This window comes from Brachyistius frenatus, unplaced genomic scaffold (assembly GCF_029030835.1).
Source record: "Brachyistius frenatus isolate BFR_SWC_R1_liver_20210118 unplaced genomic scaffold, ASM2903083v1 Contig_36, whole genome shotgun sequence".
NCBI classification, from domain to species: domain Eukaryota; kingdom Metazoa; phylum Chordata; class Actinopteri; family Embiotocidae; genus Brachyistius; species Brachyistius frenatus.
The window spans coordinates 1285001-1312289 of NW_027210635.1; the positions used below are offsets into that span (position 1 = coordinate 1285001).

Sequence of the window (27289 nt, forward strand, 5' to 3'; positions counted from 1 at the left end):
AAGCATTAAAAGTCTTTATTATAACAACATTGCCAAGATGCTACTGTAATAATTATACTAAATTATACTACCTGGAATAAGGACATATTTAACTGTAAGGCATAATAATGTAAAAAAAATCAAATATTAGCCAATAATCTAAATAATGATCAGTTAAAGTCCAGATGGTGTCATTATGTCATTCAGCTACTAAAGAAAATGGCAAAGGGAGACTGGCAAGTGTAGTTTGTTCCCTGAGGGGCAGCTACACTTGCAGTGTCTAATACATCACAAATAGATAATTGCAGTGCTGGAGCAGCCATAATAATATTTAATGACCTAAATTGGGCAGGAATCATTAGTATCCATAAGCCTCCCTGCTGCAAAACCTATAAACCCTGTACTTCACACCAGCAAATCACATCACGTATTGTATTACATGTCCCTTACATTATACTCATATTAATGCACATAATTCTTCTTGAAAGGCCAGATACACAATAGATACATGAAAGCACTGAGACTCATATGTGTACACAAAGACACGCACGTTTGCAGGTAGAAACCGCAGGTTTTCCTCTGGGCGGTGTGTTACATGATGGAGCAGGTGAAGCCGCAGCAGTCTTTCAGTAGTGTAAGTCCAGTTTTAGTGATGAATGGCGATGATGTCTGCTGGGATTTGGAGGCCACTTTCTGATCTTGCAAAGCACCTGAGTGAAAAGGATAAGAGGTGACAGGAAACACGTATTCACCACGGCATGTTCACACTCATCTACAGCTTCATGGCAAGTTGGATATTTTCAGTAATTCTGATTTTCTTTTTTATCTGTATAGTAATTATGCAGGCACATCTGGCAGATGGTTAGCTTAGCTTAGTATAAAGACGGAAAAAAAAATGAGCCTAGCTCTGTCCAAATGTCAGGAAATCCACCTGCCTGGCAACTGGTCCCAACAAAGAAACAGTGTGGTACATAACCCACATTACACATTTATGTTTCGAACGCTGCGACTTCCTGTATCAATTTCAAATTAAAATTCCTCATTTCAAAATAAAAGCCCTCAAGCATGTACTAGGCTTTAACGTAGTCTTGTTTCAGTATTAGGTCGTTGCTGTATCTACCTTTAGTAATTCAAGTAGCTAACAGAGCTACAACTGTGCTACCTGACTACCTTCATCCTCTTAGACACAATGTCATGAGTAGGTATAAATGATGGCAGCAAAGACAGCTGCAGCCCCCGACATCTTTTTAATTGAAAGCTTTAAATGGCAGCTTTCCAGTTAGACTCACCTTTTGCGGCCAACGCTTTGGGAAATTTGGACTGTAAGAATGCAGCCATTTCTCTGTCCTCCTCTCTTTCCCTGTGGAGGAGAATATTTCCTTGTTTTTTTTTTATCTGTGAAGTAGCAGTGAAGATTTTGTGTCTTTGAAAGAAACCCAGGCTGCAGGCTGCCTGACAAGAGAAATCTCCAGGAGAGAATTTTAATGCACTGTAAATGTGGATTCTATCTTCATTTCCATTCTCACATCCACGTTAAATAATGAACGGAGATTGCCTCTCACATCCCTGCAATCTTTCTGTGAACAATCAAAATGTCACTGAAAGATATTTCTTCACAAAGACAACCGCCTGCTTATCTCCAATGACAGCTAATCTAGCACCACAAACAAATAAGATGAGTGATGGTGGACTTTATATTATTATTCAGGGGTAACTATACGGAATGTCAAGAATGAAAAGAGACCAAGGCTTTATAAGACCAGAGTTATTAAGGTCCTACGAGAGCGTTTTAAAAACTCATTGGATCAGTAGTCCAAGACGGAGCAAATAAGTAAATAAGAGTTTAAGACAGACAGTAGGGACTGTGTGAGGGCCTTTCATCAATGTAAACATCACAGGATCACATTGTCCACCACTCAAGTAATTGATGAGAACCTTATCATAAACTCATAAATATGCTAAAAGTTAAATGTTTCAAGTTAAATAACGATTCAAAAGATCTAGACTTTTAGAAAGGTACACCTTTGCCTCAAAGAAAATATATTTGCTCTCTGAAAGCCATTATCTTCAAACAGACAGCACTGAATGTCTGGTTTGCCTGTGCGTGAGAAGATCTTCACACAATAATGGTCCTTATGGTTGTTTTGCCTCACCTCAGCCTTTCAAACTCCACATCATCCACGAGAAAGTCTCTGGTCTCCACCAGCTTGTTGATCTGCTGCAGCAGCTCCTCTTCCCTCTCCTTGTCCTCTTTGGACTTGTCTTTGTCTGTTCAACAGTCACAGGGACAAGTCAGCCGTCAGTGACTGTTAAAATCATAAATTAGTTTGAGACTGTACAGTTCACTCCAGTTATTAGCTACAATATAGTTTCTGTGGCTTCTTATGGAAGGTTTTCAGAATAATGTTCATAAATGAAGAAACCAACTTTACTGTTAACTGAAATATTTCCCATTTTTACCAGTCACTGACACTGATGTTAGAAAAATATAATGTTTACCTGTCTGTCATCTTAGTTTAATGCTAACATACGTACATAATGAATTAGCTCTAAGAACAAAATATAGCACTAAGTGCAGCCTAAGTACCAAAGTATTGAACAAATTGAATACTTTTGACCTGATAGCACTACATAAAAGTTTAAAAGTCATGGGTTTCATTCTCTGAGGGACCATGAATGTCCACCAAAAATGTTACAATAATATCCAACAGTTGTCGGTACATTTCACTGAAAACCAGAAATGGAGGAAAGAGGAAACTTCAGGGGATCAGCAAATTTACTTGGCTTGATGCTCACGGCACCATGAATATCTACCACATTTCATGACAATTCACTATTCATCCAATAGTGGTCTAAACATATCACAATCTGGCTTGATGAAAAGTCATCAAGGATCACCAAAGTCACCACGATTCACCCTCTGATGACCATAATGTTCGTCCAAAATCCTCTGACAGTCCAACAGCTGTTAAGCTATTTCAGTCTGGACTAAAGTGGTGGACTGACTGACATCATCTCTAGACCCCTTACATTATTCAATTCTACAAGATATTCAGAGAATTTTGAAGGCTACCAAATAATTTGGGTAACTTGAGCTACTTAAGTTTTCAGTTGCCAGAGCAACCTTTTTCTGTACTAGGGCTGCTTTCTAAACTTAATGAACAGAGGAATGTGAGTGTTGGTCTGAATATTTTCACAAAGATGTATGAAGTCCATTGACCTGAAATGTTTCCTTTCAAAAAGTCTTGGTTTTTTATTCACAACAGGCTCATTCTGGAGATGTTTGACTCCCTCCAGGAAGAGGTAATTGCTGGTTGGAAGGACACACTGCATGGCTTCAGTCAGCTCGTATCTTTTCAAATCACAACACAGCAAACTAAAACAGGATGGAGGCCATTCTCAGAAGAATGTCTGCAGGTTAAATACAACGTGACAAACACCGCAGGGAGAGGCAGAGACTGCTGTTAATTTACCCGGGATTGAGACAAGTTTCTGCAGCTCCTGCTTCAGCCTTGTGATTTCTTTGCAGAGCTGGATGTCATCCATCCTGAGAGGTAAACAAACAAATGGGGAAAACATTTTAATAGACATCTGCAGCAAACCAGCTGAGGCCAGTGCAAATTATAATTAAACTAGAACTCCAAATATTTTTTGACTGACTCTAGTTTTCCCCTCATGCAGATCCATAAACAGAATGGATTTTGCATCATGGGAGCAAAACAATTTCCCTCCAAACTTTGCACACAATCGTCAGTGTGAAATTAGATGAGCATATCAAACAGACAGACGCTCCAATTTTAGGCTCAGATTAAAGTGAGGTCTGTGAGTTTATTAGTTGAAATAACACCGCCACGCTGCCCTCTGTGAATAAATCACACCTGACAGTATCAGATCTCATTTCACCCTCGGACTCTGATGGTGATTTCAAAACATCAGGAGTCGGTTCCGCCAGTGCTCTGTCCGTGTGTGTGTGTGTGTGTGTGTGTGTGTGTGTGTGTGTGTGTGTGTGTGTGTGTGTGTGTGTGTGTGTGTGTGTGTGTGTGTGTTGCCAAAACATATAACTGATGGTATGAAGAGGGAAATGAGTGTAATAGATACATTCTGAGCTGCTGGTTAAGTAAAATAGGTTGTACTTCAGCTGTATATATTTCAGGGTGACTCATGTCGGCTCAGACAGGAGTGTTTACTCACATATTTTTTTTCTGGTCTGTCTAAATGTCACAGACAACCAAAGGATGGAACGACGTCAGCCACCTAGCAGGACGTCGGTAGTGAAAACATACATGAATGATTCTTGGAAGACATATATATGAATCCAAACATGCTGTATAATTACAGTTCTCTTCAACGGATTGTTTGACATGTTGGAAATACGCTTATTTTCTTAATTGGATGAGGAAATTGATTTCACACGTGTCTGCACCGTGAGAATAAAGCTGAAGTTAGCAGCTGGTTAGCTTAGCATAAAGACCAAAAACAACGACAGGAAACAGGCTGGCTCTGAAGGTTACAAATACCACATTTACTCTCAACCACCTTTTTTTTTTTTTTTTCTTCAAACATTAACAAACATACAAGCTAGATAGAATCGGAGCCCTGAATAAGACTTTTACCTTCTTTCTACTGTAGATGGATAGGTGGCTTAAAAAAAATAGTCATCATCTACTATTTTTGGCAGCTATCAGGTTCTGGTATAAATGTGAGATGTGAACGAAGCGGAGCACCGTGACGTGTACTGAATGTTTTCCCTTTCAGACTTGGGACGTCACAGTAGAACTCAGTGTTGACAGTCTGACCCTTCACAGTGTAACAACCCCACGAATGTCAAAGATAACCCACGCTCCTGACTCGATGTGGCTTTTTCTCAAAACACCTCTCCGGGCTCATTGCGCATCACGCTGCTGCACACCGTTCATGCTCAACAGACACTGTCTGAAGTCTGAACTTTTTGTTCCACCGTCGAAGACCGGCCGAAGATTTAAATGTAGCCGATGAAAACCAAAACTGATTGCAATCAGATGATATCCGGATGGTTTAAACCAGTGATTCCCAAACGGTGGTACGCGTGGTAATGCAGGGCACGCCTGACATAACGCCAATATTAGTTGTATGGAGTCAAATTAAGACTCCCGAGTCTTTAATCTTAGAAAGCAAGATGAGTGGGATTTTGTAATGGCTACAAGGTCCAAAAAAAAACAGTCGAGAGGACAGTGACAATTCTGCACCAGACAGGCCAGAACAAACCCTTTCATGCTGAAGAGTTGGAGTTGGCATTTGAGCCGCCAAGTGGCGTCACTTCTAGCAGAGTTGTTTCTTTGATTCTGAAAGTAGTCTTACATTGTTGTTAATAAACCTTTCTAAAGCATTTGCATGGCTACCTCATTACATTTTAATTCATGGCAAGTTATACTTGGAAAATTGGGTTTGGTACATAGTGGCACATGGTCTGAAAAGCTTGGGAATAAACCAGATATATCATGTTTATGAGCTTTACAGGTGCTGACAGGTGGGATTTATTATGTTTGGATGGAGCGTGTTTTCTGCTGTTTGCATTCTGCAGACAAGAAAGCAATCTATTTAATACATTTGAGAGAAACTACAATATCTATTTTGTTGCAGTTTGATGTAATGCAGGTGAACATATGCACACCCGTGGAGACAGAAATGATCAATTATTAGTAGTGGGATTGTGCATTGCTTTTCAATGAACCACAACACTTATCAGACTGGCAAAAACAAAACCCTGAACAAAAACAGCTATTGTCAGTTTCTCTGATACATTGTGTGTCCACGTTATGCAGTGCTGGCCTCTAGCTCACACTCCGCCACCTCCGTCATCATGTGTCAAAATAATGAGGAGGTCTCCACAGAAAAGAGTGAAATAATGAAAAGTCAGGATGAGAGAGAAAGGGCATATTTCAAAAGCTTTAAAAACTGTGTGTGTCTGTGTGCTGGTAGTCTCCTAAGACCTTCAATAGCACGGCTGTTTTCGTCACTTTTTTTTCTGTCATGCACATGGCTGCTCCCACTGTCGGGGGCTGACAGTTGTGGTGCATCATCTCTTTCTCCTGAGGGCTGCTAGTATCTTTTGTGTTGTACAGTTTGACTGTGTGTGTGGTAGCAGAACAGTTAGAACATCAGATGACTTAACAGAAGCATATCCACTATTATCCTCTGGGGTGTCATGTCATGAATGCCCTCCCCTCCAACAGAGCCCGATCTGGAGAATCATGAATCATTAAAAAACAACAACACCAAAAAAACATCAATTGTGGTCTGTGGGGATAAGACTGCGAATAGAGCTGTTTGTTTCTATGTTTGAAATGTGTGTAAAAGTAGCTGACATGAATAGTCCGATTGAAGAAGCAGATCTTACATGTATCTGAGCTCCGATTCTCTCCGTACCAGGATGTCTTGTATCCGCTCAATTCTGAACAGCTCGCCTTCAATGTCCTCGAGAGTAATGGTGGAGTCAGCCATGGAGACAGTGTCTTCTGCTGAAAGACAGACAACACCAAAACATGTTTATTTGGGTCTAAAACATCAAATTCAAGTATCTTCTGCAAACCAAATTACAGTTTCAATCAGCAGAGCAAAGAGAAGAGTGAGCAGTTTTTACAAAAAAAAAAATGGCTAACATCATGTGCGGAAGGAAGTTACCAGGTTAAACATGGTCTTTGTCTATAACAAAGTGCATAATAGTAGACATTTTATTGTTTATTGTTAGGAAAAGCACAGGTGTAACCAACGGCCTTACTAATGAGTACATTCTTTTCAGGTGATCCAGGTTGTTGTTTGCCAGCTCACTGGCATTACTGGGACACTTAAAGGAACCGAGCCCTCATTCACGTCATCAGTTGAACTTGCTTTTACTGTAACGACATGGCAGAATTTCTCGGTTCTTTCAGCAGCAGCATCCAGAAGGACTCTGAACACTTAGTGGTCACAAGCCATTGAACTGCTCTAAATGTGGCGACAAAGACCATCTCAGTTTTCAGAGCCCGTCAGAAAAAAACTGTATAAAATATACATGCATTGTAACAGAATTATTGCAGCATCAAGATTTTTAAAATAGGCTTATTTTACCGCCGTCATGTATTTTCGTTAAACATGAAGCAGCCAGTTATCTTAGATTAGCATGCAGACTGGAAACAAGAAAAAAAAACTGCCTGGGTCTGTTTAAAGATTAAAACAAATTCTACCAGCACTTACAGTAAAGCTTTCTGGTTCACATGTATTTTGTCATTTGTTTTATATACCTTTGGACAGGCTAATTGTTTCTCTGTGTTTCCAGTGTTTATGCTAAGCTAAAACAGCATACATACGGCTGCTGGCATACAAAATGTTAAACTACTGAAAGTGTGCTTTTTGTCATGTCACGACTTCTGTTAGCATAAGAAAGGCATAGTATTGAATTGTAGCCAAGTCATGGGTGAAACTCACTTAAAGTGACAAATGTGCTTTGAAGTATCCTGGCTTCCTCTATACAGGTATAAATGACAAAAATAATCCTGGACAGGAGAAAGTAGGTATAGATAACAGATGGATGGACAATTAAACCTGCAACGCTGTTAATCTCCATACATTAAAACTATCCTGGATCTGATTTGACATCCTGATATGACCCCCCCCCCCGAACCACCACATACTTCTTCCAGTGTCCCTGAATAACTGCACTTCCCTCCCTCCTGCAGCCTCCTACTCCTCACCACCAGCGATGAGTCATCCAGCAGAGCCCGGATTGGCTTTTAATTACCTGTACTAGTGTGGAAAGACATTAGGCTCACCCTGAATGACTGGGATGCACATACACACAGCCCCTCAAACTCCTCACGTACATCTGCTGATTCCACCAATATGTTCACCTCCACGTGATAACACACAATGACATGCACACACTTTTTAATTATGAGCAGGTGATTTGATGTTTTGGTGCTAAAAAGGCTTGCGCTTGTTTTTTTTTTTTTTTTTTTTTCATTATTTAGCTCTGACAGGCTCCAAGCAATCTATCAAAACTGGTCTTGGCTTTAAATTTCACACTGTTCATTTTAATTAGACTTGTTATATAGCAGGTTTATGTGATTATACAAAACAGGTTCTGTATTCTTCTCACTTCTTAAATACTTGCATGTCATTTTGATAGACTACGGAAATATTTAAGTATAAAGTCAACCATGTGTTATGGGTTGAAAGGAGCCAGTTGGGGTGGTTGGGCCATCAGGATGCCTCCTGGGCACCCTCCACTGGACGTTTTCCCGGCATGTCCAACTGGTAGGACAGCCCGGGGTAGACCCACAATACACGGGAGAGATTGTTTAACTGAAGTGGTCTGGGAACACTTCAGGAGGAGCTTGGGAAAGGGACGTCTGGGTTAATTTGCTCCAAGGCAACCTGATCCCATATAAGTAGCAGAAAATGGATAAATGAATAAATAGACCAACTGAACACAACATTTTCCCTACAATTTGCATCTAACTACAGTTATTGTCAGGAAACATGTTGGGCATGGCATCAGATTGTGGACCAAGTTGCATTATCATTATTTCTGAATTTGTTTCAGTGTATTTAAATTGAACTATATTAAGGCATTAAATACAAAATAAATGAAATGTAATAAAAATCTTTAAAAAAAAAAAAAAAAAAAAAAAGAAAAGAAAAGAAAGAAAGACTATTGTCTTTAAATAAATAATTGACTTCATTTTAAAATCATTTCTTAAATAAATACATTTATTGTAGGAAAACCGTCACCTCCACAATATGATAATATAGCTACTGGAGTTGACAAGACCAACCCGGGTGCTCATATCTACGTCCCTGCTAACACAACTTTGACACGGTGCTCAGTGAGGATCTGCAGGAACCTGAAGCTTAAATTCTCAACTGAAAGTCTTCTTCAGTCGCTCATTATTTCAGGCAATTACACTGTTGCATCCAGTCAAATTCAAACACAAAACACGAGCACTACATGACTCTTAAAACTCACTTGATTTCTCCGTCGCTTCATCCACCTGCGTCTTTTCCAGCGCGCCGTAATGCTGACAGGATTTCCCCTCTTTTTCCATATTCTTCAAAAAAAAAAAATGCTTCTCTGTTCCGACACTCTGCTGGAAGAAATTCAAAGGAGGCACTTGTGCAGCCTGAAAATGAATTTTAAAAGGTTAACACCGAGTCCATGCAGCATCGCCGGAACGTGTGGGGGGGAAATAAGAACAGAGCTGCCAGCTGATGCTGAATCCATCCGGTCCTCCAGAGGTGGATTTCTCAGCGCGGAGGAGCTCATCGACAATTATATGAGGTCTGAGACGCCACCTACCGGCAGAAACACATACTGTGACAAGGAGGACAGTGAGAAGTACACAAAAAAAACCCTTCTGGACCACTTCTGGGCCAGTTAGGTGGCTGATATGATGTGGCACATATCTACCTTTGCTTAAAACAAAAATCATACCAATAATGAAGAAAGTATTCATGTACTCTAAAATGCTTTGTTAAAATATATAAACATACAGTGTTTCCTTTCTGTGGGGAACAGAAATAATGAGGATGTTGTTAACTGGCCAAACAGTCAATTCAAGCTCATGACTGGTAAAAAACAACAAAAAAAGTATATCTGGTGAGGGAAACTGCAGCTCAAACATACTGACTGTAGTTTTAAACAGAGGAAGACACACTTAATTATATTCAAGTAGAATTTGAACACTGGATACTAGGCTGTAGGTATTCTGTAATCAGGATGAAGCCACAAAAACCCCTCTGTGTCGCCTTATTTTGACTCTTTACTGTTGTTCCCCAATAACACCAGCAGAGGTCCCCAAATCATTAGAAATGGTCATTTTATTTGAATTACTTCAATTCAAAAACTATCCATTGGGTCAATGTTTATATTATTTATATTTACTCGATTTATATGAATTCAGAATACGCACTGGGAAAATATGTCAGCAGTGCCGAGGTACTGGCTACAGTAGCTGGGCTAACAAGAGCTGTGATATCAGAGTCAAAATCCGAATATGAAATTACTTTTAATTAATGAAGGAACGGTGACAGTGGCCTTCCACTTTCAAGCAGCAGCTGTTGCTGGTAAACAGCATGTGAGGGTGGAATACGTTGCTGCACACGTTGCTGCACCACCAACAGCTGCTTTTCAATCTCGGCATCTCTCACAAAAAGTCTTTACGCAGCTTGTTCCACATTTCTACTCCCAGCACCTGTAAACAGTGTTTAATGGGGAAATCAATGCGCTGCTGTTTAAGAAGTCGGTTAGGAGGTCAGCGTGTTTTGAAATACAGGTTAGTCAAACATTTTCTGACACAAATTACAACTCAATTCATTCATGCGGAGGTCATTCTGAATGTATTTACCGCGGTTAAATAAACATAACAGAATACTTGGCAGCTTCTTTAATCAGTTTTTTCAGTTCACAGTTTAAAGTGCAAGAAGAGGCATGCACATGATACCAGACAGCAGTCAGTGGTGAATTCTCCGGAAGATAAACAACTGGGTGTGGTGGAACAGGATGACAGTCCAGTTCAGCCTCGCCTTGTGCACACGTCTGAAGTTTACACTACTTGTAAGAAGCTTTACTGTTTCAATTGTCCTGATGCCTCCTTGTTCTGCCCACCCATTATCCTTGTTTGCTGCTTAAATGTAAATGTGCATTAGCAAAAGCTCAGGAGGCCCAGAGATGAATCCCAAAATCCATCAGGGCAGCCGACACTTGCATACTGATTAAATGGAAGAACAGATGGGACGTTATGATGTTTAATTCTGATGAAAAAGTAATGAGTTAGAAGCCAGGGTGGGAAATCAATTATCCCGCTTGATGATGAAGAGTGGCGTGTTTGGAAATGATGCTGCAAACCTGGTGTGGGATAGAAATGATTCTGTGATTTGGTTTTGTGGAATTAAATCTCTTCTCCCCACAATTCATTGCACCCTTTTGTGTTCTCTTGGTTTCAGTGGTTTATCCTCCTTCCGTAGTTGTCAGTGCTCCGGTCATCTTCCATTGCTTTATCCAGCCAGTCTCTCTCCTGTTCAGACTCGGTGTCGCTGGCTTCACTCGCATCTGCTGTCAAAAGGCGGGAATAGTTAATCCTGCGCTGGTGAGGGGTTTTCCACTGGAGCAGCGGCAGGCACACACACCACAGCATCAGACCCACTGCCACTCCTCTGAACAGCCACGTCAGCCCAAACCTCTGCACCACGAACCCTCCTGCAAAGCTCCCCAGTCCACTTCCCAGGTGTAGAGAGAGGGAACTGAAGACCCTCCTCACGCTCCTCTCCGCCCCCTGCGTGGCAACATCCTCACACTGCGCCTTCACGGCCCACCAGAGGGCTCCGCTGCTGAAACAGCTCAACACCTGCGCCGGCAGCACGGTCCACGCTCCCCAGAGGAAGGAGTAGTAGAAGCACTGCAACCCGAGGCTCGCGGCCCCGACCGCCAGCACCCTCCCCGGGCTGAGGAGTTTGGACAACCGGCCGGCCAGCAGAGGGAAGGCAGCCTGTGAGAGGAGAGCGAGCGACAGAGACAGTCCCATGTGCAGCTCACTGCTCCGGTGATCCTGCATCTGCCAAAGGAGGAAGTTATCCACGGCCGAGCTCGCCGCCCCCACCAGCAGGGTGGTGAGGGCGCAGAGCAGAGCGCGGGGGGAGCCGCGCACCAGCTGCACGGCTTTCAGGAGCCCGTTGGCCCTGTCTCCCTTTTTATTCAGGTACAGAGGGAGGTAGGCGGCGACAGGCAGAGCCAGAGCTGCCAGGCCGGCGTAGCAGTAGAAATGCACGGCGCTCCTGGAGGTCTGAGCCCCGATGGAGCAGCTCAACTGGCTGACCAGTGACCCCGCTGCCCCGACGCCACACACTGCTCCGAGTAAACCCCACACCCCGGTGCTGCTGTAGTGGTCGGAGGCATCCGCAAAGTCCAAATATTCATACAGGCCGTCGTCCACCGTCCACTCCAGAGGGGCTGACGCACACTCCCACACCGACACGACGATGAGGATCAAGTAGAAGAGTTGGTGCTGGGGGTCCATCACCTTCAGGCTGCCCAGAAAGTCAAAAGTGCCCTCCTTCGTCTCCTCCTCAGGCTCCTCTGACTTCAACTCAGACCTCTTATTCCTCACCGGAGTCGCCAAAGAGCTGGTGGTGTGATACACAACAGAACTATTGAGAGTGTTGACCCCCGCTGATGCACTCTGTGGTGAGGCTTTAAGAAAAGATTCTTCTTTATCATTCGGATAAGGTGAAGATTTGCTTGTAATAACAGGAGCAGATTTCGTATCAGCGGGTGTGTTGGCAGGAAAAGTGACAGCAGGCTGGGAAACAAGAGCCTTTTGGTGCGTCCTGGTGGTGGATGACGACGATGACGATGACGATGACGACGACGATGATGATGATGATGATGATGATGTTGATAATGGTCCTGCGCTACTCATGAGCAGGTTATCAGCCAGTCTTTGGGTCGGACCGACACTCAGATCAGACGTGTTGCAGGTGCCAGTCTGCGTGCGCACGTCTGTGGGCGGGACGACCAGCAGAAGCAGAGCGACTGCCACCGAAGACATGACGGAGCCATTGATCACCACTCGCCTCTTGTTGTAGTGTTTGGCGAGCAGGCTCGCCACGGGGCTCCACACCAGGGATATGAAGTGCTTGGTGCCCATGATGATGCCCGTCATAGCAGGAGAGAGGCCCAGATGTCTGAAGTAGAGGGTGAGGAAGGGGAGCAGGCACGCTTTGGCACAGGACCACAGGAAGGCGAAGGTGCCGGCGAGAGCGAGGGCGCGCTTGATGTCGATCTGCTTGTTCCTCTTCATGGTTGAAAGTCTCCTGATAGGTGTCACATGGAGCAACTGGTTGGATTCAAACTGAGGGAGACAGGAAACGACACGGTGAATACAAATACTTCCCGTCCTCAAACACTACTTCAAAAACGATTTGAAAAGTATGGACATGTTATGTTTGCGGCTGCAAGGTTTCTACTAAGGCTAGTTATTTTCATAATGAATAAATCTGATGTTAGTCCCTGACAATGTCGAAGAAATTGAAAAAAATAAAAAAAAAAAAAAAATCGTCACAACTTCCGTGAGGCCCAAAGTGACGTCTTCAAATGTCTTGTTTAGTTTGACTTACAGTCCAAAAGACAAAGATATTCAGTAAACAAAGATAAATGACAAAGAAAAGCAGCACAACCTCACATTTCTGACGGTATAATCAGAAAATATTCAACACTTTTCTCCCAAATTTTTTTTCAGGCCATCGAATTCAGTGTATCCTTATTAAAATCTTTTGACGCGGTGGTGCACTGATCAAATGTCTTAAGACATGGTCCTCATTTATTTCACTGTAACACTGATAACCGGACTGTCTGGGTTTTATTTGAACTTATTTGGACAGATAAGTGAAGCAGACTGGCAGAGAGAGGCAGCGCATATATGACACCAAGATGTGAAGTATTGAACTATTTAGCTCCATAAAGTGTGAAGTCCAATCAAAAAGACAAGTAGTTTTCTTTGACGAGACACGCAGATAAAATAAAGGAACCTGACGGTCAGGAGCACCTGTCAGGTAGAAGGCACCTGCCTCTACAGGATATCAAGATCTGGAGCACAAGTCCACGTCACGTCAAATTAGTAAGATAAAAAAAAAAGAAAAAAAAAAAAGACAAAGTTAATCATTTACCTTTTAACTGTCCGCACAAAGTTTTCTTTACTCTTCTACCGATCATTTTCCACCTCTGGCTCCGACTTTACATCCACTAGTTTGTCTCTTCGGTGTTTGAAGCGTAGGACACCTGTCGCAGTCTGAACGGTGTGCACGAGCTGGTTTACACCTGGAAAGTCATTTCCATGACTACAGCGCCTCCTGCTGGTGTGGATGCCTCTGTGCGCTGCAGAGAGGATCCACCCGAGAGACATAACGTGCGGGCTGACTAATGAAACCGAACCGGTCAGCTTTGACTGGAAAATGCAAAACAGAGCTAAAAGAGTTCAAAGAAAAAAAAAATGCATGGAGAGTTTAAAAGGGCAGCAGGGTGAGCTGCGTGTTTAACATATTAACTAATTCGAGCGTTTTCACCAGGTGCAGCTACCTTTCTGGGAAACACTTTGACTGCTGGTCTCTTTGAAAAGAACATCGACATCATTGTACAGGCTGCACTCTGTGGTGGGGAAGAGAGTCTGCCAAAAAAATAACGACAGATGGGTAGGCTAGATAAATCACATTGTATGTTCTGACTGAGACACCGAGCTTTAACCAGCCAGACTAGGCGGTTTATTGCAGTGACATCAGACATCTCAGAGATGACAGAACCTACCTGTCACATCTATGATCTTTTCTCTTAAAAAAATGTCAGGACATTTGTATTTTCAGCTCCGTAGACTCCAACCAGTGCAAACCACGTAAACAAAATGAAAATCTGCTATATTTACTTCATACTGGCGCTCTTATCTCCTCAAAAGTCTAACAGACTTGACTGCATTTGTTTTTGAAAACTCAGCAGTGAAATGACAAAACTGGAGCCAAGCACACTTTAATTCACAAAGGACGCTTCCTGAGGAAAATAACCGTGATAATGGGAGGAAGTATTTGTTGTGTAAGAGAGACAGACTGTGATCGACTCCAAACAGGAAGCTAAAAAAGAAACACTCGCTGTCTGAAGAGTGAGAACAAAGACTAAACAGAGCTGACTGAAGATCTTTATTTCAGTTGTGACATGCAAAAAATAAAAAATAAAAGAAACAACCGTTCATCGCCATTACTTAAAAATAAATAACTTATCTTACACATTTCGTTTGTACTCTTTCATGGATCAAAAATTTACACATTAGTACTCAAGTAGTCCGTTTTTTTTGTATTTCTATAACTGACACGTTAGCTCTGCCGAGACACCCAGTGAAAACGTTCAACAACAACACCAATGTCACTGAAAACACAGCGAGCCTTCTGCTGTGATAAGAAAGACAACCCTCTCAATCTGATTGACATTCTTCCTCAATAACAATGTATCGCACCTTGTCTTGAAACACAGGACAGAACTGAAATATACGTGGGTCGAGAAATGTTATTACTTTCATGTTCACTATCTATGCAGCATCACTATCCTGCTTCCTCGTTGTTTTGGTCCCTGTGTTAGGTGGATATCACTCCCGTGGTTTGGTTCAGTGCAGTGGGCTGCCAAGTGTGTTTCATGGATATGCAGCAGAGAAAGCGGTGATGGGAAGGCAGAGCAGAGAGCAGTAGGACGGATGTAGAGGCTGGACCTGGCCTGGTAACGGCTTGTAGGACCTCCAGTCCAAAGCGCTCCCATGTTTACAGCAGAGTGACACCTCACACCTGCAGAGAGGACAGAGCATCACTGAGTGTGTGTGTGTGTGTGTGTGTGTGTGTGTGTGTGTGTGTGTGTGTGTGTGTGTGTGTGTGTGTGTGTGTGCGTGTGTGCGTGCGTGCGTGCGTGCGTGTGTGTGTGTGTCCGTACATCCATGTTTGGTCATTTTTGGAAAAAAATCAGTCATTGAAAAGCAACGCATAAGTACAATTTCAAGCACTTGACTATTTTCTTTTCACGTCACTTTGTACTGAACTTCTACTTCAGTACATTTCAGAAGGTAGTATTTTTTTTTTTTAACATACTGACAGCTGTTAATGACATTTTTTTCTGATACAACAAAACAAATAAGCTTTTGTTGATATGCTTCATAAACTTGTATTGCCTAGTGACTGCTAACAGCGGTAAAAGACAAGATTCAGAAGTAAAAGTAGAAATACCACCAAAAATGGACGCCGCCCACAGTGAAAGAAGGTGTTCTGAAGAAAGATTTACCAAAGTTGAAACGGAGTGATTTTATCTAAGTGGGCAGGCCACTCAAGTAGAACTTTTGCATGGTAAATGCTGTGATTTCACTGACGCTGATCAGATTTACTCTTGCATGAACAGAGCAAAAGTTTATGTGTTGAAAAAAAACAAAAAAAAACATTTTTGTGTGGATGTAGGCTGTGAATCAAAATTTAGAACCACATAACACATTTTTTGACACTTGATAGTGTCAAAACAATTTGTGTGGTATCCAGCCCTCCCCATGACATGAAACCTTGGAGGAGGCCCAAACCTTGGAATAGGAACTTCTATAAATAGTATAACGTATATCATAGATCAGTCACAGGGGCATTTTTTCTCAAGAATACTTTCATATTTTTGCTGATTATACTTTACTTTTCTGTAAGTGTGGTTTTGAATACAACTTTTATTTGTAAAGGAGTAATTTCATGCATACTTCTACTTAAGTAAAGGATCTGAGCACTTTTTCAACTGCTACAGTAATAATTTCTGCCTTTCTCTCTTGCTTTCTTAAGGAGTCAGACATGATGCTTCGTTGTACCTGGTGACACTTTGGATGAATGTCTTTTCGTCCTGATCCAGACACACGGTGAAAGGTGTCCCGTCACCTCCACTGCTCATCTGCACCTTGTCCACTTTAACCTCTGTTGTTGAGATGTGCTGCAGAGGGAGAAGAGGTGTGAGGAGGGGAGTGTTTCAAAGAGGATGAGTTTAGTTTCCGTGTGTAAAACTTATCATTTACCTGGTTGTAACCCTTTTTAGACTTGGAGCACTGCCTCTTCAGGACTTCTGCCATCGTCAGCTGCAGACTCTCTGCTGAATCTGGACAAACAGTACTTGCTTGCTTAGAAAACATATGTAAGACGTGATTCAATTCATGTGATGAAAAGTGCTGGACTTTATTAATCAGTGTCACACACCTAGCTGGTCTTGCTTCCCGCAGGTTTTGTGAAGATTAATCGATGTGCACACTATTTCTGTCTGGATCCACTTACTCCTTCCACTAACAGCCACCTACCATTCAGTGTAAACAGGACAGTTTTAGACAGAACTCCGGCAGTGAACTTAAATATACGTCTTATTGTTTGTGTTGCAGGAAATCAGTGTGTTGGAATAATACCTTGTTGTAGGCAACACTCAGTGTTAAAGGGACAGCCTCCCATTCTTCATCAATTCCAAACCTTTTGCTAGCGGGACCTTGAAACAGAACACAATACACATTATAGAATGTGTGTGTGTGTGTGTGTGTGTGTGTGTGTGTGTGTGTGTGTGTGTGTGTGTGTGTGTGTGTGTGTGTGTGTGTGTGTGTGTGTGTGTGTGTGTGTGTGTGTGTGTGTGTGTGTGTGTGTGTCTGTATGGTGTTGCTGCTGTCTGGGAACTGTACGTCTTTCAAAGTGTGACTCACCCATGGCCTTAACGGCTCTGGTTCCAGCGGTGTGTCCGAGCTCCAGAGAATGAATAAACACTTCCTTTCTCCTCTCTCCTCCTGCCAGGGTCAGCTGTGCAGAGGAAGGAAACAATATTTAAGTCTGTGAGGATTAATTAATGGCCATTGAATCTTTGTGTGTGTCTGTGTGTGCTGCTCCTCTGACCTCAGCCTGGTAGAGCTGCACCAGAACAGGCTGGTCTGCGTGTCTGCAGTAATAAAGCACCAAGTCGGCCAGCAGGGGAAGATGATCCACGCTGCTGCTGCTGCTCACTGAGACTTCTTCGTCCTTAGACGCAGCCTGAGTTAAGAAGTTATAATGTGATAAAGCATTATATGCATTCAGTTACATAACAATAACCAATATAAAGAAGGCTTGAAATGAAAATGACATGAATTTCAAACTAAAACACAAAAGTTCTCAGTAGAATTTTTGTAAATGCAAAGATGAATTCAAGCTGTTTGCAATGCTGGCTGGTAAAAGACCCTACGCATATACAGAATGTGTCTGATGCAGAAAATCCATCACCAGTGATGACATTTTATCACCAACCATGAGCACTTAAACTCCAAGTGTAGTAATCACTTTCATAAAAATAGTAGACTCGTACTAAACAGATTACAGTGGTTAAAAAACGAGCAGCAGAGATTCTAATTTTAAGAATTAGTTTCAGTCCTGACTCTAAAAATTGAATATCCTTCACTCCATATAAAGCTGCTTTTTCATTAATTCCTTGACTGATAAACAACCATGTCTGTTTTTGTTTCCGAGCCCCAGCTGAGATGACTCCTCTACCATCGTCAGCGGCTGTGTTAGACTTGTGTTAGGCTGTGAGAACGCCAGTGTGACATGTAGGCTACCTGACAGAGGACGTCAGTGGACAGGCTGAGCAGACTGAGGACGTTCCGCTCGTACCAGGGGTCCATGATGCCCAACATCTGGGCAATATCTGTCGTACTGTCCTCCAGTGCAACGCTGTTTGACTCCTGTCAGAATGAAAAAATAAAAGGTACTAATACCTCAGCTTAATAAAACAACATTTTATGTCACTACATTAATTCTCCTGTTAGCAAGTCTCAGAATGCAATATTACAGAACTGCAGTTTCTAATGAGAACCCTTTAAAAAGCCATCAGCCACAACTTTATTAGGGGTCAAATAATTATGCACTGCTTATTTATTATAAGCTGTTAATAATTATGTGGCCTCATATCCAATGTACAGACATAAGATTGGTATCAGTGTGTTCATGTCACATGTTTGTTCCTTTAACATGTCATGAGGAGATTTTCACTACCTGGCACACCACACTTCGATGTAATTAATGACCTCTAACTGATCCATAATGGATGAGTGAATGTTTTATTAACATTTATAGGGGCCTTTAGAAAGTGGTCCCATATTATAAATGTATACTTTTACATCTAGAGGTGGAAGATTGAGTGAGATGAGATGTGACTGGCAGATGTTCTCACCACACTGGCGATGGATTTGGTTGAACTCCCCGTCTGTCCCTCAGTTGGTGTGTGTCCTCCTCCTGGACTCCCAGCTCTCCTTTTAGTGGGAACAAAGTAAAACTGCAGTTTGCACATCTTGGTGAGTCGGGGGCATTTGCTCTCTTTCTGCTGCAGGTCGCTGTACGCTCTGGCCAGCCTGCCGGCCTCTCTGTCCCCTCCGAACACCACCACTTTGACCAGGGTGGGACGCTTGGCCATGCTCCCCTCGTCACAGCTCAGGATCGGCCTCCTGCGGATGCACATGTGCTTCTGAGGGGAAAGGGGATCTGAAGGAGCAGAGGACGTGTGCAGATAATGAACCTGTCTAGGGAGGGACCTGGAGTTGTTGAGCTGTGAGCTGGGTCTTTGACAGTCTCTGCTGACATCACAATGGTAACCCATGCTCTGAGCTCGGCGGCAAACGTTAGGACTGCGTGGATTCTTGAAGAGCAAGGAAAAGCGCTCTATGCCGAGGAGGGATTTGGACTTCTTTTTGGGTTTCTTTCTAAGTTTTGGTTGGCTGTCTTGTCCTTCCTCCGTGTCCTCGCTGAAGTCGCTCTCCACACCTGATGAGCCTGAAGGCACAGACCAGCTGGAGGACAGAGAGTAGCTGGAAAACATGGAGTCCCTGGAGGACGAAGAGGCAGTGGAGATGCGATGGTTTTGAAAGTCATGATCCTCTTTGTTTCTGTCCAGCTCGTCTTCCTCGTCCACGCTGGTGTCATTACCAACATCCTCGTCCAGTCCAGTTTTGAGGAAACAGTCTGGAGGTGAGTCCAGGTCGAAATCAGTTGGAAAAATATCATTCAGAATATCTGCATGAATGTAAAGAGCAGAATGAAACAGGTGCCTGTTCAGCAGGTGGATAATAAAGTGGATTATGAATAGATTATAGATGTTTAGTTTAAAGTTTGTTCAAACTGAGCTAATTACCGAAGTTATCGCTTTCCCACGGGCATCTGTGGCATTTTGGGAAGGGCAGCATGAAAGTCTCAACAGCTCCTAATGAGAGGAGGTGATACGGAGATTAAGCAGTGATATCTGACAATATTGTCAATCCACAGCAACAGTTCAGTCATTTAACCATCTACATCCAGTGTGTAAATGGTATTCTCTGTCTCACCAGTGTCTGGGCAGCCCTCAGCAGGAGCAGCAAGGCTTTCTCTGAGCCTCTCCATGCTGTGCAGCAGATCCTGTCTCGCTGCTCTGAGATCTGCTGCAGATGCTGCTGTCTCCATGCGGTCAGTCACTGCCTCCAGGAGCAGCTCCAGCTCCTCAGGCTGCTTTCTCTGGAGGAACATGAGGAAGATTGTTTTAGGGGGAAAAAATTAAGAGGAACATTGCATTAAAATAAAGTGATACGCTGTGTTGGTGTGTCACCTGCAGGGCGGTGTGGAGTGCCTGCAGGTCATGTTTGGTGCCCAGAGCAGCCTGAAAGCTGTGCAGGATCAGAGTCACAGTGATGTCTCTGCTGGAGTGATGAGTGGTGCTCAGCTGCTCAGAAACAGACTGGACCTCCAGAGGAACGTCATCATCTGGGCTCACCAGCAGCACCATCCTAATGAAGACACACACATGCAAATATACATGATATTTAATTATGGCCTTTTTAATGGTGTTTATAATTAGCTGACATTCAAATCTGCATTACTCACATGGTTTTAGAGCAGTGGATCTCATGGGAAATACCCTGCTCCATCCTCACCAGTCTCTGAAATGAAATACCTATGACAGAAAAAGGCAGACAGGAGCAGGTTATGAGTATCAGCAGGTCAACGCTGCCCCCGTCTGGTCACAGGGTCACATGAAGAGGCGAACCAGTGGTTCCTGTTATTTCACAGGCTGCGTCATCAACATCAGTCGTCTTCCAAATGTGTTCATATGAACTGATTTTTCAACTGATTGTCATTTAACACTATCAACTATTGAAAAGTGGATGTTGTTACATTTTTTTCCATACAATTAACTCTTTAGTGAAGACCATTCATCTATGACTTTTTTCTATATTCATCTATCAATTTGAGTGGTTCCTAACTTATTTGTTACTTTTAGCACTTTTAAGTGTTTCATAAGTTTCAGTAATTTATTTCAACCATTTATTTATTATTTTAGTGATGTTAATCATGCGTTACTCTTAGCTAACAATTAAAACATTTATTCATGACTTTTAGCACCCTACTGAAACTGTTTTGATTGAGGCCAACTCTGGCGCCACTGTTGTGGCTGTAAAATGGCAGATAAACAGTGGATAAATTAAACCACCCCCTCAGGATTTGATTTGGTCGGATCACATTTGGAAAGTTTAGAAGGGCCACACGATTGATTAAATTATTTTATAGCAATTCACGCTAGCATAGCGCTAAACGAGAAGTTAAACAGTATGCATTTATCCAGCCAGCGTGGGAATGTCTCATCAGACACTAATTTGACAAACTCTGTATACAGAGAAACACAGAGAGATTTATCTGGCGATAAAAGGCGTGATCAGCATGTTTCTACTCATTTAGTGAGGGCCTGAATGTAACAGACAGGCTGGCATCCCACCAAAGTGGTAATACACTAGAGAGCACTGTGACAGTGTTATATTCTGCCTCACCTGATTGTGAAAACTACAAACATGTATGACCAGCCCATTGAGGAGGTCATGTGATGAAATACAAGGAGTGATAAAGTCCATGTGGTAAGGAGGTTGGAGTTGGTTGGATGGAACAAACACCGGTGCTTGAAAGAAAACATCAACGTGACATCGAGCTGATTTAATTGCTGAACTTATTAACTTCAGTGTAACCTGGTGCTCGGAGTTCCTGCTGGATGATGTTGATCAGGCGTTTGCAGGCAGAGCTGCAGGGCTCAGGCCAGGACAGGAAACTGTGGAACAGCAGGTAGGCCTCCTGCAGCACGCCGCAGTCTGGAGCAACGTGGGGAGTCTAAGAGAGAGGGAGAAGAAACCTGATTATAAAGGACACAAAACACTGACTGTGCAGTGAATAGCTAAAAGTGAAAATAGAGGAGTTCTTGCTTGTTCTTCTACTGATTATAAATGACACCCACTCACTTTGAGGAGGGTTGAAGAGAACAAGAGCGTGAGGGGCACCACCAGCTCATACCGACATTGCTCCAGTACCTGCGAAAGACAGAAAAATCGTGAATTGAAACAGGCTGTCATTCCTCATATTACATTGAGCTCTTCAGAAAATGATGTCGGTTTTTTCACCTCTTTTGTTTTCTTCAGTATTTTCTGCAGAAGGATGAGGAAGTTGTGTGGATCTCGCTTGACAAGTTCCTCCAAACACCAGCGGTTTATGCACAAGCCAGCTAATCAGACAGATAAAAGCCCACAACATGAACTGGTGTGTATTTCTCCTTTTAGGTCTCATTGTGATGACGATGTCTATAAACGCACTATTTACACAGCGTATTTCATAAAAGGTGCTGGATAACAAAATGATAATACCATTTTTCTCTTGGGGTCAAATTTCTGGGTGAAACTCTTTCATTAAAACTAAAGCAACATGATACTCCCTCACACTGTGTGTCACCACTTTCAATTCCCATTTTTCTCTATAAGATGGACAATATGTTCCCAGTCAGTTAGCTGCGTGTGTGGTTGCAAAACTAGCTAAATTAAGATCTATATGGTAATATACAATATATACTTGTATATTAATAAAGTTTTGGGCCTTACCATTCCAGAGTTGTTTGTCAGGAGTGTTGAGACCCAGGTCACATAGACAACGCTCGAGGACATGCTGGATCCGATCCTCAGTGCACGAGCTCTGCTCCACCATCTGCATGATCTTCTGCACGGGCATCACAACATCCACGGTCACAATTACAGAGGATAAACCAGCAGGAAGTCTCAAAATAAAAACAAGAATTGCAGCCTTTTATTGTGCTCTGGTTAACCAATGGGTCTCTTTAGTAGTCCAAACTTCCTGTTACTAATGTCACCAACACTTCATAATCATTGTTCTTCCCTTCCAGAAACAATCAAACACAATCCAGAATAAAAGACTCGCTCGCAAAACGCAGAGGTGCAAACACAAGTGTGCACAGCCAATATGTCAGAGCGGAGCCCAGCCTGACACTTCCTACCAACAGCAGTGAGTCACAGACTGCATGAGTAGACCGGAGATGAGCTGGTCAAAAACAGAGACCACAACTTCAGCTTTTTCATTCTTAAAAATCAGCTGCTCACACTGGATTTCATATGACTCAGAGCTGTAGTGGAAATGAATCTTTCAAAAGGACAACTTCCTATTTGATCCTCTTAAACCAAGACTGGAATTTTTTTTTAAATTTTTTTTAACAGCAAGGAATTTCTGGAATTTGGCTACTACAGAGTACATGGCACCAGTAGTCAGGGTGCACACCCGTTCAGTGACTAAAACCACAATGACAACACAATGAAATAGGCAAAAACTTAAGACAGGGTTTACTGCAGTGTTACTTAAAGTGAAATCAGACAGCTCTGAGAATTATTATAAGGAGTATTTTTCTGCCTGCTACTTCTTTATTTTTGGCCTCCAGGATGTAAATGTGCACAAGGAAACTGTAACTGGAAAACCGGGGTGTGGAGAGGAAAACACCTGTGCCTATCCGAGCAGGAAAAGACCTTCCGGGACATGCAATGTAAATTAAAGCTTCTTAAAATATTAACTGATGTCTTTACATGAAACAGGGAGAAACAACATCTTAACTAGTTGAAATATAAATTCAAAAAAAAAGAAAAAAAAAACCCACAAACAACACTGTTGTGTTTGCTCTCATTTTTCACGTGACCTCTTTTGTGTACACAAAAGGTTTATTTCTCTCAAATGGATTCTGGATCATAAAGTTGGTCAAACCTGTTAGTGAGCACTTCACCTTTGACAAGATAATAATTTTTTTTTCCCCAGATATACTCCCACAGTCCTGTCACATGAACTAACCCTTCATTAACACCACCAGTCAAACAAAGATATTCAGCCATTTATCCATCACTTTTGGCCACTTCTTTCAAGTGTTTGCACATTATTACAAATAACCATTTCAACCTTAAACACACATATGCACACTCTGTTTGGAAATTACAGTAATAGAGGATACATAAAACAAAAATTAAGGGGCAATATATGATGATATTTAGCCACGCTTGTGGCATTGTAAAAACCAAATAAGCTTAAACTCCAAAACTGTAAAGCACTAAATGACTGAATGTGTCCGGACATCAAAATAACAAAAAGGATATGCAGCAGCTCAGCACTACCTGGCATACAGGATCCTGCTTTAGCAAGCAAACCCATTTATTGTGTACTGAGGAAGCAGGTGTTAATCCATTGTATGTTGGCAGGCTATTTTGTCCCTCCACACAAACTTAACCTGTCACAATGCAACAACACTGATCTCTGCTGGGGCTGCTTGAAAAATGACCATTTATTGTTCATGTTGAAGTGGAGGAAACACAAGAGAGGGGATGATGTGCAACTACCCACTCAACCATAAAGACTTTTGGGTCATACTTACTCACTCGCAGCTCTGTAATGAATTAAATACATGTTTCATTGCGTGGGAGCCTGATTGACATCAGCTTTCTGCATCTTTTAAAAGAAGGGGAACAGGAAATCTGCAGAGTTTGAATAACACTTTGCAGTTAGAGCTGATGTAAGTTGTGTGGCAGAAGCTTGTTCCTACTAAAATATACGAAACAGTGACATACAAAATGGCACTATGACAACCTGAGGCACACAGAGGACATATGATACATGTTGCACTGTAAATATTTTTACACGATTAAAAATGCAGAATTAATGAGCAGACAGAGACTCTTACCTCTAAATGCAATAATCAGCGTCCTAGATCATCCCGCATCAACCACAGATGAGGCACACTAGTGAAGGGAAACAATACAGAGACCACATCTTCCTGTGTTGGTGCTTTTCAAAAATAGACCCTCCGAATGCTCAATGACGAGAGTATGTGTTGAAAACAGGAACTGAATGAATCCTAATGGTGAAGGGATTTACGTATGACACTGAGCTGCTGCTGCTGTTGTAGGAGGAGTCTTTAAATGACAGACATCATTAGAGACAAGTGGTTTAGAACAACAAGCCTTAATAGTGTAGACTAATGGTTTATGTTGATCAATGTTGGTATTATAAGGGTTTCTTAATCCTTTACAGGCTTGAAATCAATGGAAGCCAGCAATGAAATAATGTTTAACATTCAGATGAGCTTCAGATAGCATCCACATCATGATTTAAGCCATCAATTCCTCCAATGATGTAAGTGTACTCTAAGTGCTGCACATATGTGTGTAGAAGAGCGTGTGTTCTTGAACTTTGGCAACAGTATGCTAAACAATCTCATCTCAAAGATCCCTTTCAGTCTTCAGTGAATATAAAGACTGGTCTATTTTCTCATAAAATGGCAGATACAGTCAATTGCGAGCCACTGAGCTTAAATCATTCTGTTGTAAAAGATGCAACTTGGTTTTATTTTTCAAAAAAAAATATTCAGAGTAGTCAGAGGAGAAGGCTTTGTAGGATGTGTTTCACTCGTTACATTAGGTTGCACTGCATTATGTTACATCGTATTTCCTCAGGTAGATCTGTCTCTATTAGTAATGTAAATGTAAATGTAATGTAAAATGTCCTTTGTTCTTTTGGGTTTAACTTTGTTTGAGTTTGAATAAAGTACTTTTGTTTGGCCTTCAACCTGCGTCTCCTCAGTTTTGTCATGGCTTTTGAGCCAGACCGTGACCGAACTCTTCCACTATTTACCTTCACAAAGACATGTAGTAGCCTGAAAATACTTTTTAACTGTTAAACATTTTGAAGAAGAAATGTTTGCATGAAGATTTGAGACCAGTTTTATGTTTTAAAAAGTGTTAAAGGTTATAAAGGTTATTGCACATACTACTTAAATATTTAATTTGGGTATTTGGAAAATAATAAATAATAAGTCTTAATTTGATTAGATATCTTATTTTCAGATGGAACATTTAGATAATGTAAGACTTTTGAATGTACACACGAACAGTTTGCCTGCCAGGAAATGGTTTACTGTACAACAAATGTTTGCGCAACAAATTCACTTCCACTTACTGCAAAGAAAGTTGCATCATCTGCTGCAACATGGAAACAGTTACATACAGTGGGTACGGAAAGTATTCAGACCCCTTTAAATTTTTCACTCTTCGTTTCATTGCAGCCATTTGCTAAAATCAAAAAAGTTCATTTTATTTCTCATTAATGTACACTCAGCACCCCATCTTGACAGAAAAAAATCAGAAATGTAGAAATTTGTGCAAATTTATTAAAAAAGAAAAACTGAAATATCACATGGTCATAAGTATTCAGACCCTTTGCTCAGTATTGAGTAGAAGCACCCTTTTGAGCTCGTACAGCCATGAGTCTTCTTGGAAATGATGCAACAAGCTTTTCACACCTGGATTTGGGGATCCTCTGCCATTCTTCCTTGTAGATCCTCTCCAGTTCCGTCAGGTTGGATGGTGAACGTTGGTGGACAGCCATTTTCAGGTCTCTCCAGAGATGCTCAATTGGGTTTAGGTCAGGGCTCTGGCTGGGCCAGTCAAGAATGGTCACAGAGTTGTTCTGAAGCCACTCCTTTGTTATTTTAGCTGTGTGCTTCGGGTCATTGTCTTGTTGGAAGGTGAACCTTCGGCCCAGTCTGAGGTCCAGAGCACTCTGGAAGAGGTTTTCTTCCAGGATATCTCTGTACTTGGCCGCATTCATCTTTCCTTCAATTGCAACCAGTCGTCCTGTCCCCGCAGCTGAAAAACACCCCCATAGCATGATGCTGCCACCACCATGTTTCACTGTTGGGATTGTATTGGGCAGGTGATGAGCAGTGCCTGGTTTTCTCCACACATACCGCTTAGAATTAACGCCAAAAAGTTCAATCTTGGTCTTATCAGACCAGAGAATCTTATTTCTCATAGTCTGGGAGTCCTTCATGTGTTTTTTGGCAAACTCTATGCGGGCTTTCATATGTCTTGCACTGAGGAGAGGCTTCCGTCGGGCCACTCTGCCATAAAGCCCCGACTGGTGGAGGGCTGCAGTGATAGTTGACTTTGTGGAACTTTCTCCCATCTCCCTACTGCATCTCTGGAGCTCAGCCACAGTGATCTTTGGGTTCTTCTTTACCTCTCTCACCAAGGCTCTTCTCCCACGATTGCTCAGTTTGGCTGGACGGCCAGGTCTAGGAAGAGTTCTGGTCGTCCCAAACTTCTTCCATTTAAGGATTATGGAGGCCACTGTGCTCTTAGGAACCTTGAGTGCTGCAGAAATTATTTTGTAACCTTGGCCAGATCTGTGCCTTGCCACAATTCTGTCTCTGAGCTCCTTGGACAGTTCCTTCGACCTCATGATTCTCATTTGCTCTGACATGCACTGTGAGCTGTAAGGTCTTATATAGACAGGTGTGTGCCTTTCCTAATCAAGTCCAATCAGTTTAATTAAACACAGCTGGACTCCAATGAAGGAGTAGAACCATCTCAAGGAGGATCAGAAGAAATGGACAGCATGTGAGTTAAATATGAGTGTCACAGCAAAG

The 27289-nt window shown here is 42.2% G+C and overlaps 3 protein-coding genes across 3 annotated transcripts; all 3 read right to left on the reverse strand.

The window, feature by feature from the left end:
• On the reverse strand, positions 1 to 9226 carry LOC138622348 (bMERB domain-containing protein 1). The gene is made up of 6 exons (XM_069701070.1): positions 8963 to 9226; positions 6356 to 6476; positions 3453 to 3526; positions 2133 to 2247; positions 1269 to 1339; positions 1 to 689 (listed from the first exon to the last, which is right to left on the reverse strand). Exons 1-6 carry the CDS (start codon positions 9039 to 9041, stop codon positions 571 to 573), a joined length of 579 nt encoding a protein of 192 aa, XP_069557171.1. The 5' UTR covers positions 9042 to 9226; the 3' UTR covers positions 1 to 570.
• Positions 9227 to 10364: 1138 nt separating this feature from the next.
• Positions 10365 to 13764, reverse strand: mfsd6l (major facilitator superfamily domain containing 6-like). Its single transcript, XM_069701234.1, has 2 exons — positions 13657 to 13764; positions 10365 to 12842 (listed from the first exon to the last, which is right to left on the reverse strand). Exon 2 carries the CDS (start codon positions 12789 to 12791, stop codon positions 10935 to 10937), a length of 1857 nt encoding a protein of 618 aa, XP_069557335.1. The 5' UTR covers positions 12792 to 12842; positions 13657 to 13764; the 3' UTR covers positions 10365 to 10934.
• Positions 13765 to 14658: 894 nt separating this feature from the next.
• Positions 14659 to 22757, reverse strand: LOC138622436 (phosphoinositide 3-kinase regulatory subunit 5-like). Its single transcript, XM_069701241.1, has 17 exons — positions 22419 to 22757; positions 21948 to 22048; positions 21789 to 21857; positions 21522 to 21660; positions 20389 to 20458; positions 20114 to 20291; positions 19857 to 20022; positions 19667 to 19735; positions 18713 to 19548; positions 18099 to 18224; positions 17404 to 17538; positions 17217 to 17310; positions 16932 to 17008; positions 16732 to 16825; positions 16554 to 16633; positions 16353 to 16471; positions 14659 to 15309 (listed from the first exon to the last, which is right to left on the reverse strand). The coding sequence occupies exons 1-17, from the start codon at positions 22543 to 22545 to the stop codon at positions 15162 to 15164; spliced, it is 2628 nt and encodes an 875-aa protein (XP_069557342.1). The 5' UTR covers positions 22546 to 22757; the 3' UTR covers positions 14659 to 15161.
• Positions 22758 to 27289: the final 4532 nt, after the last annotated feature.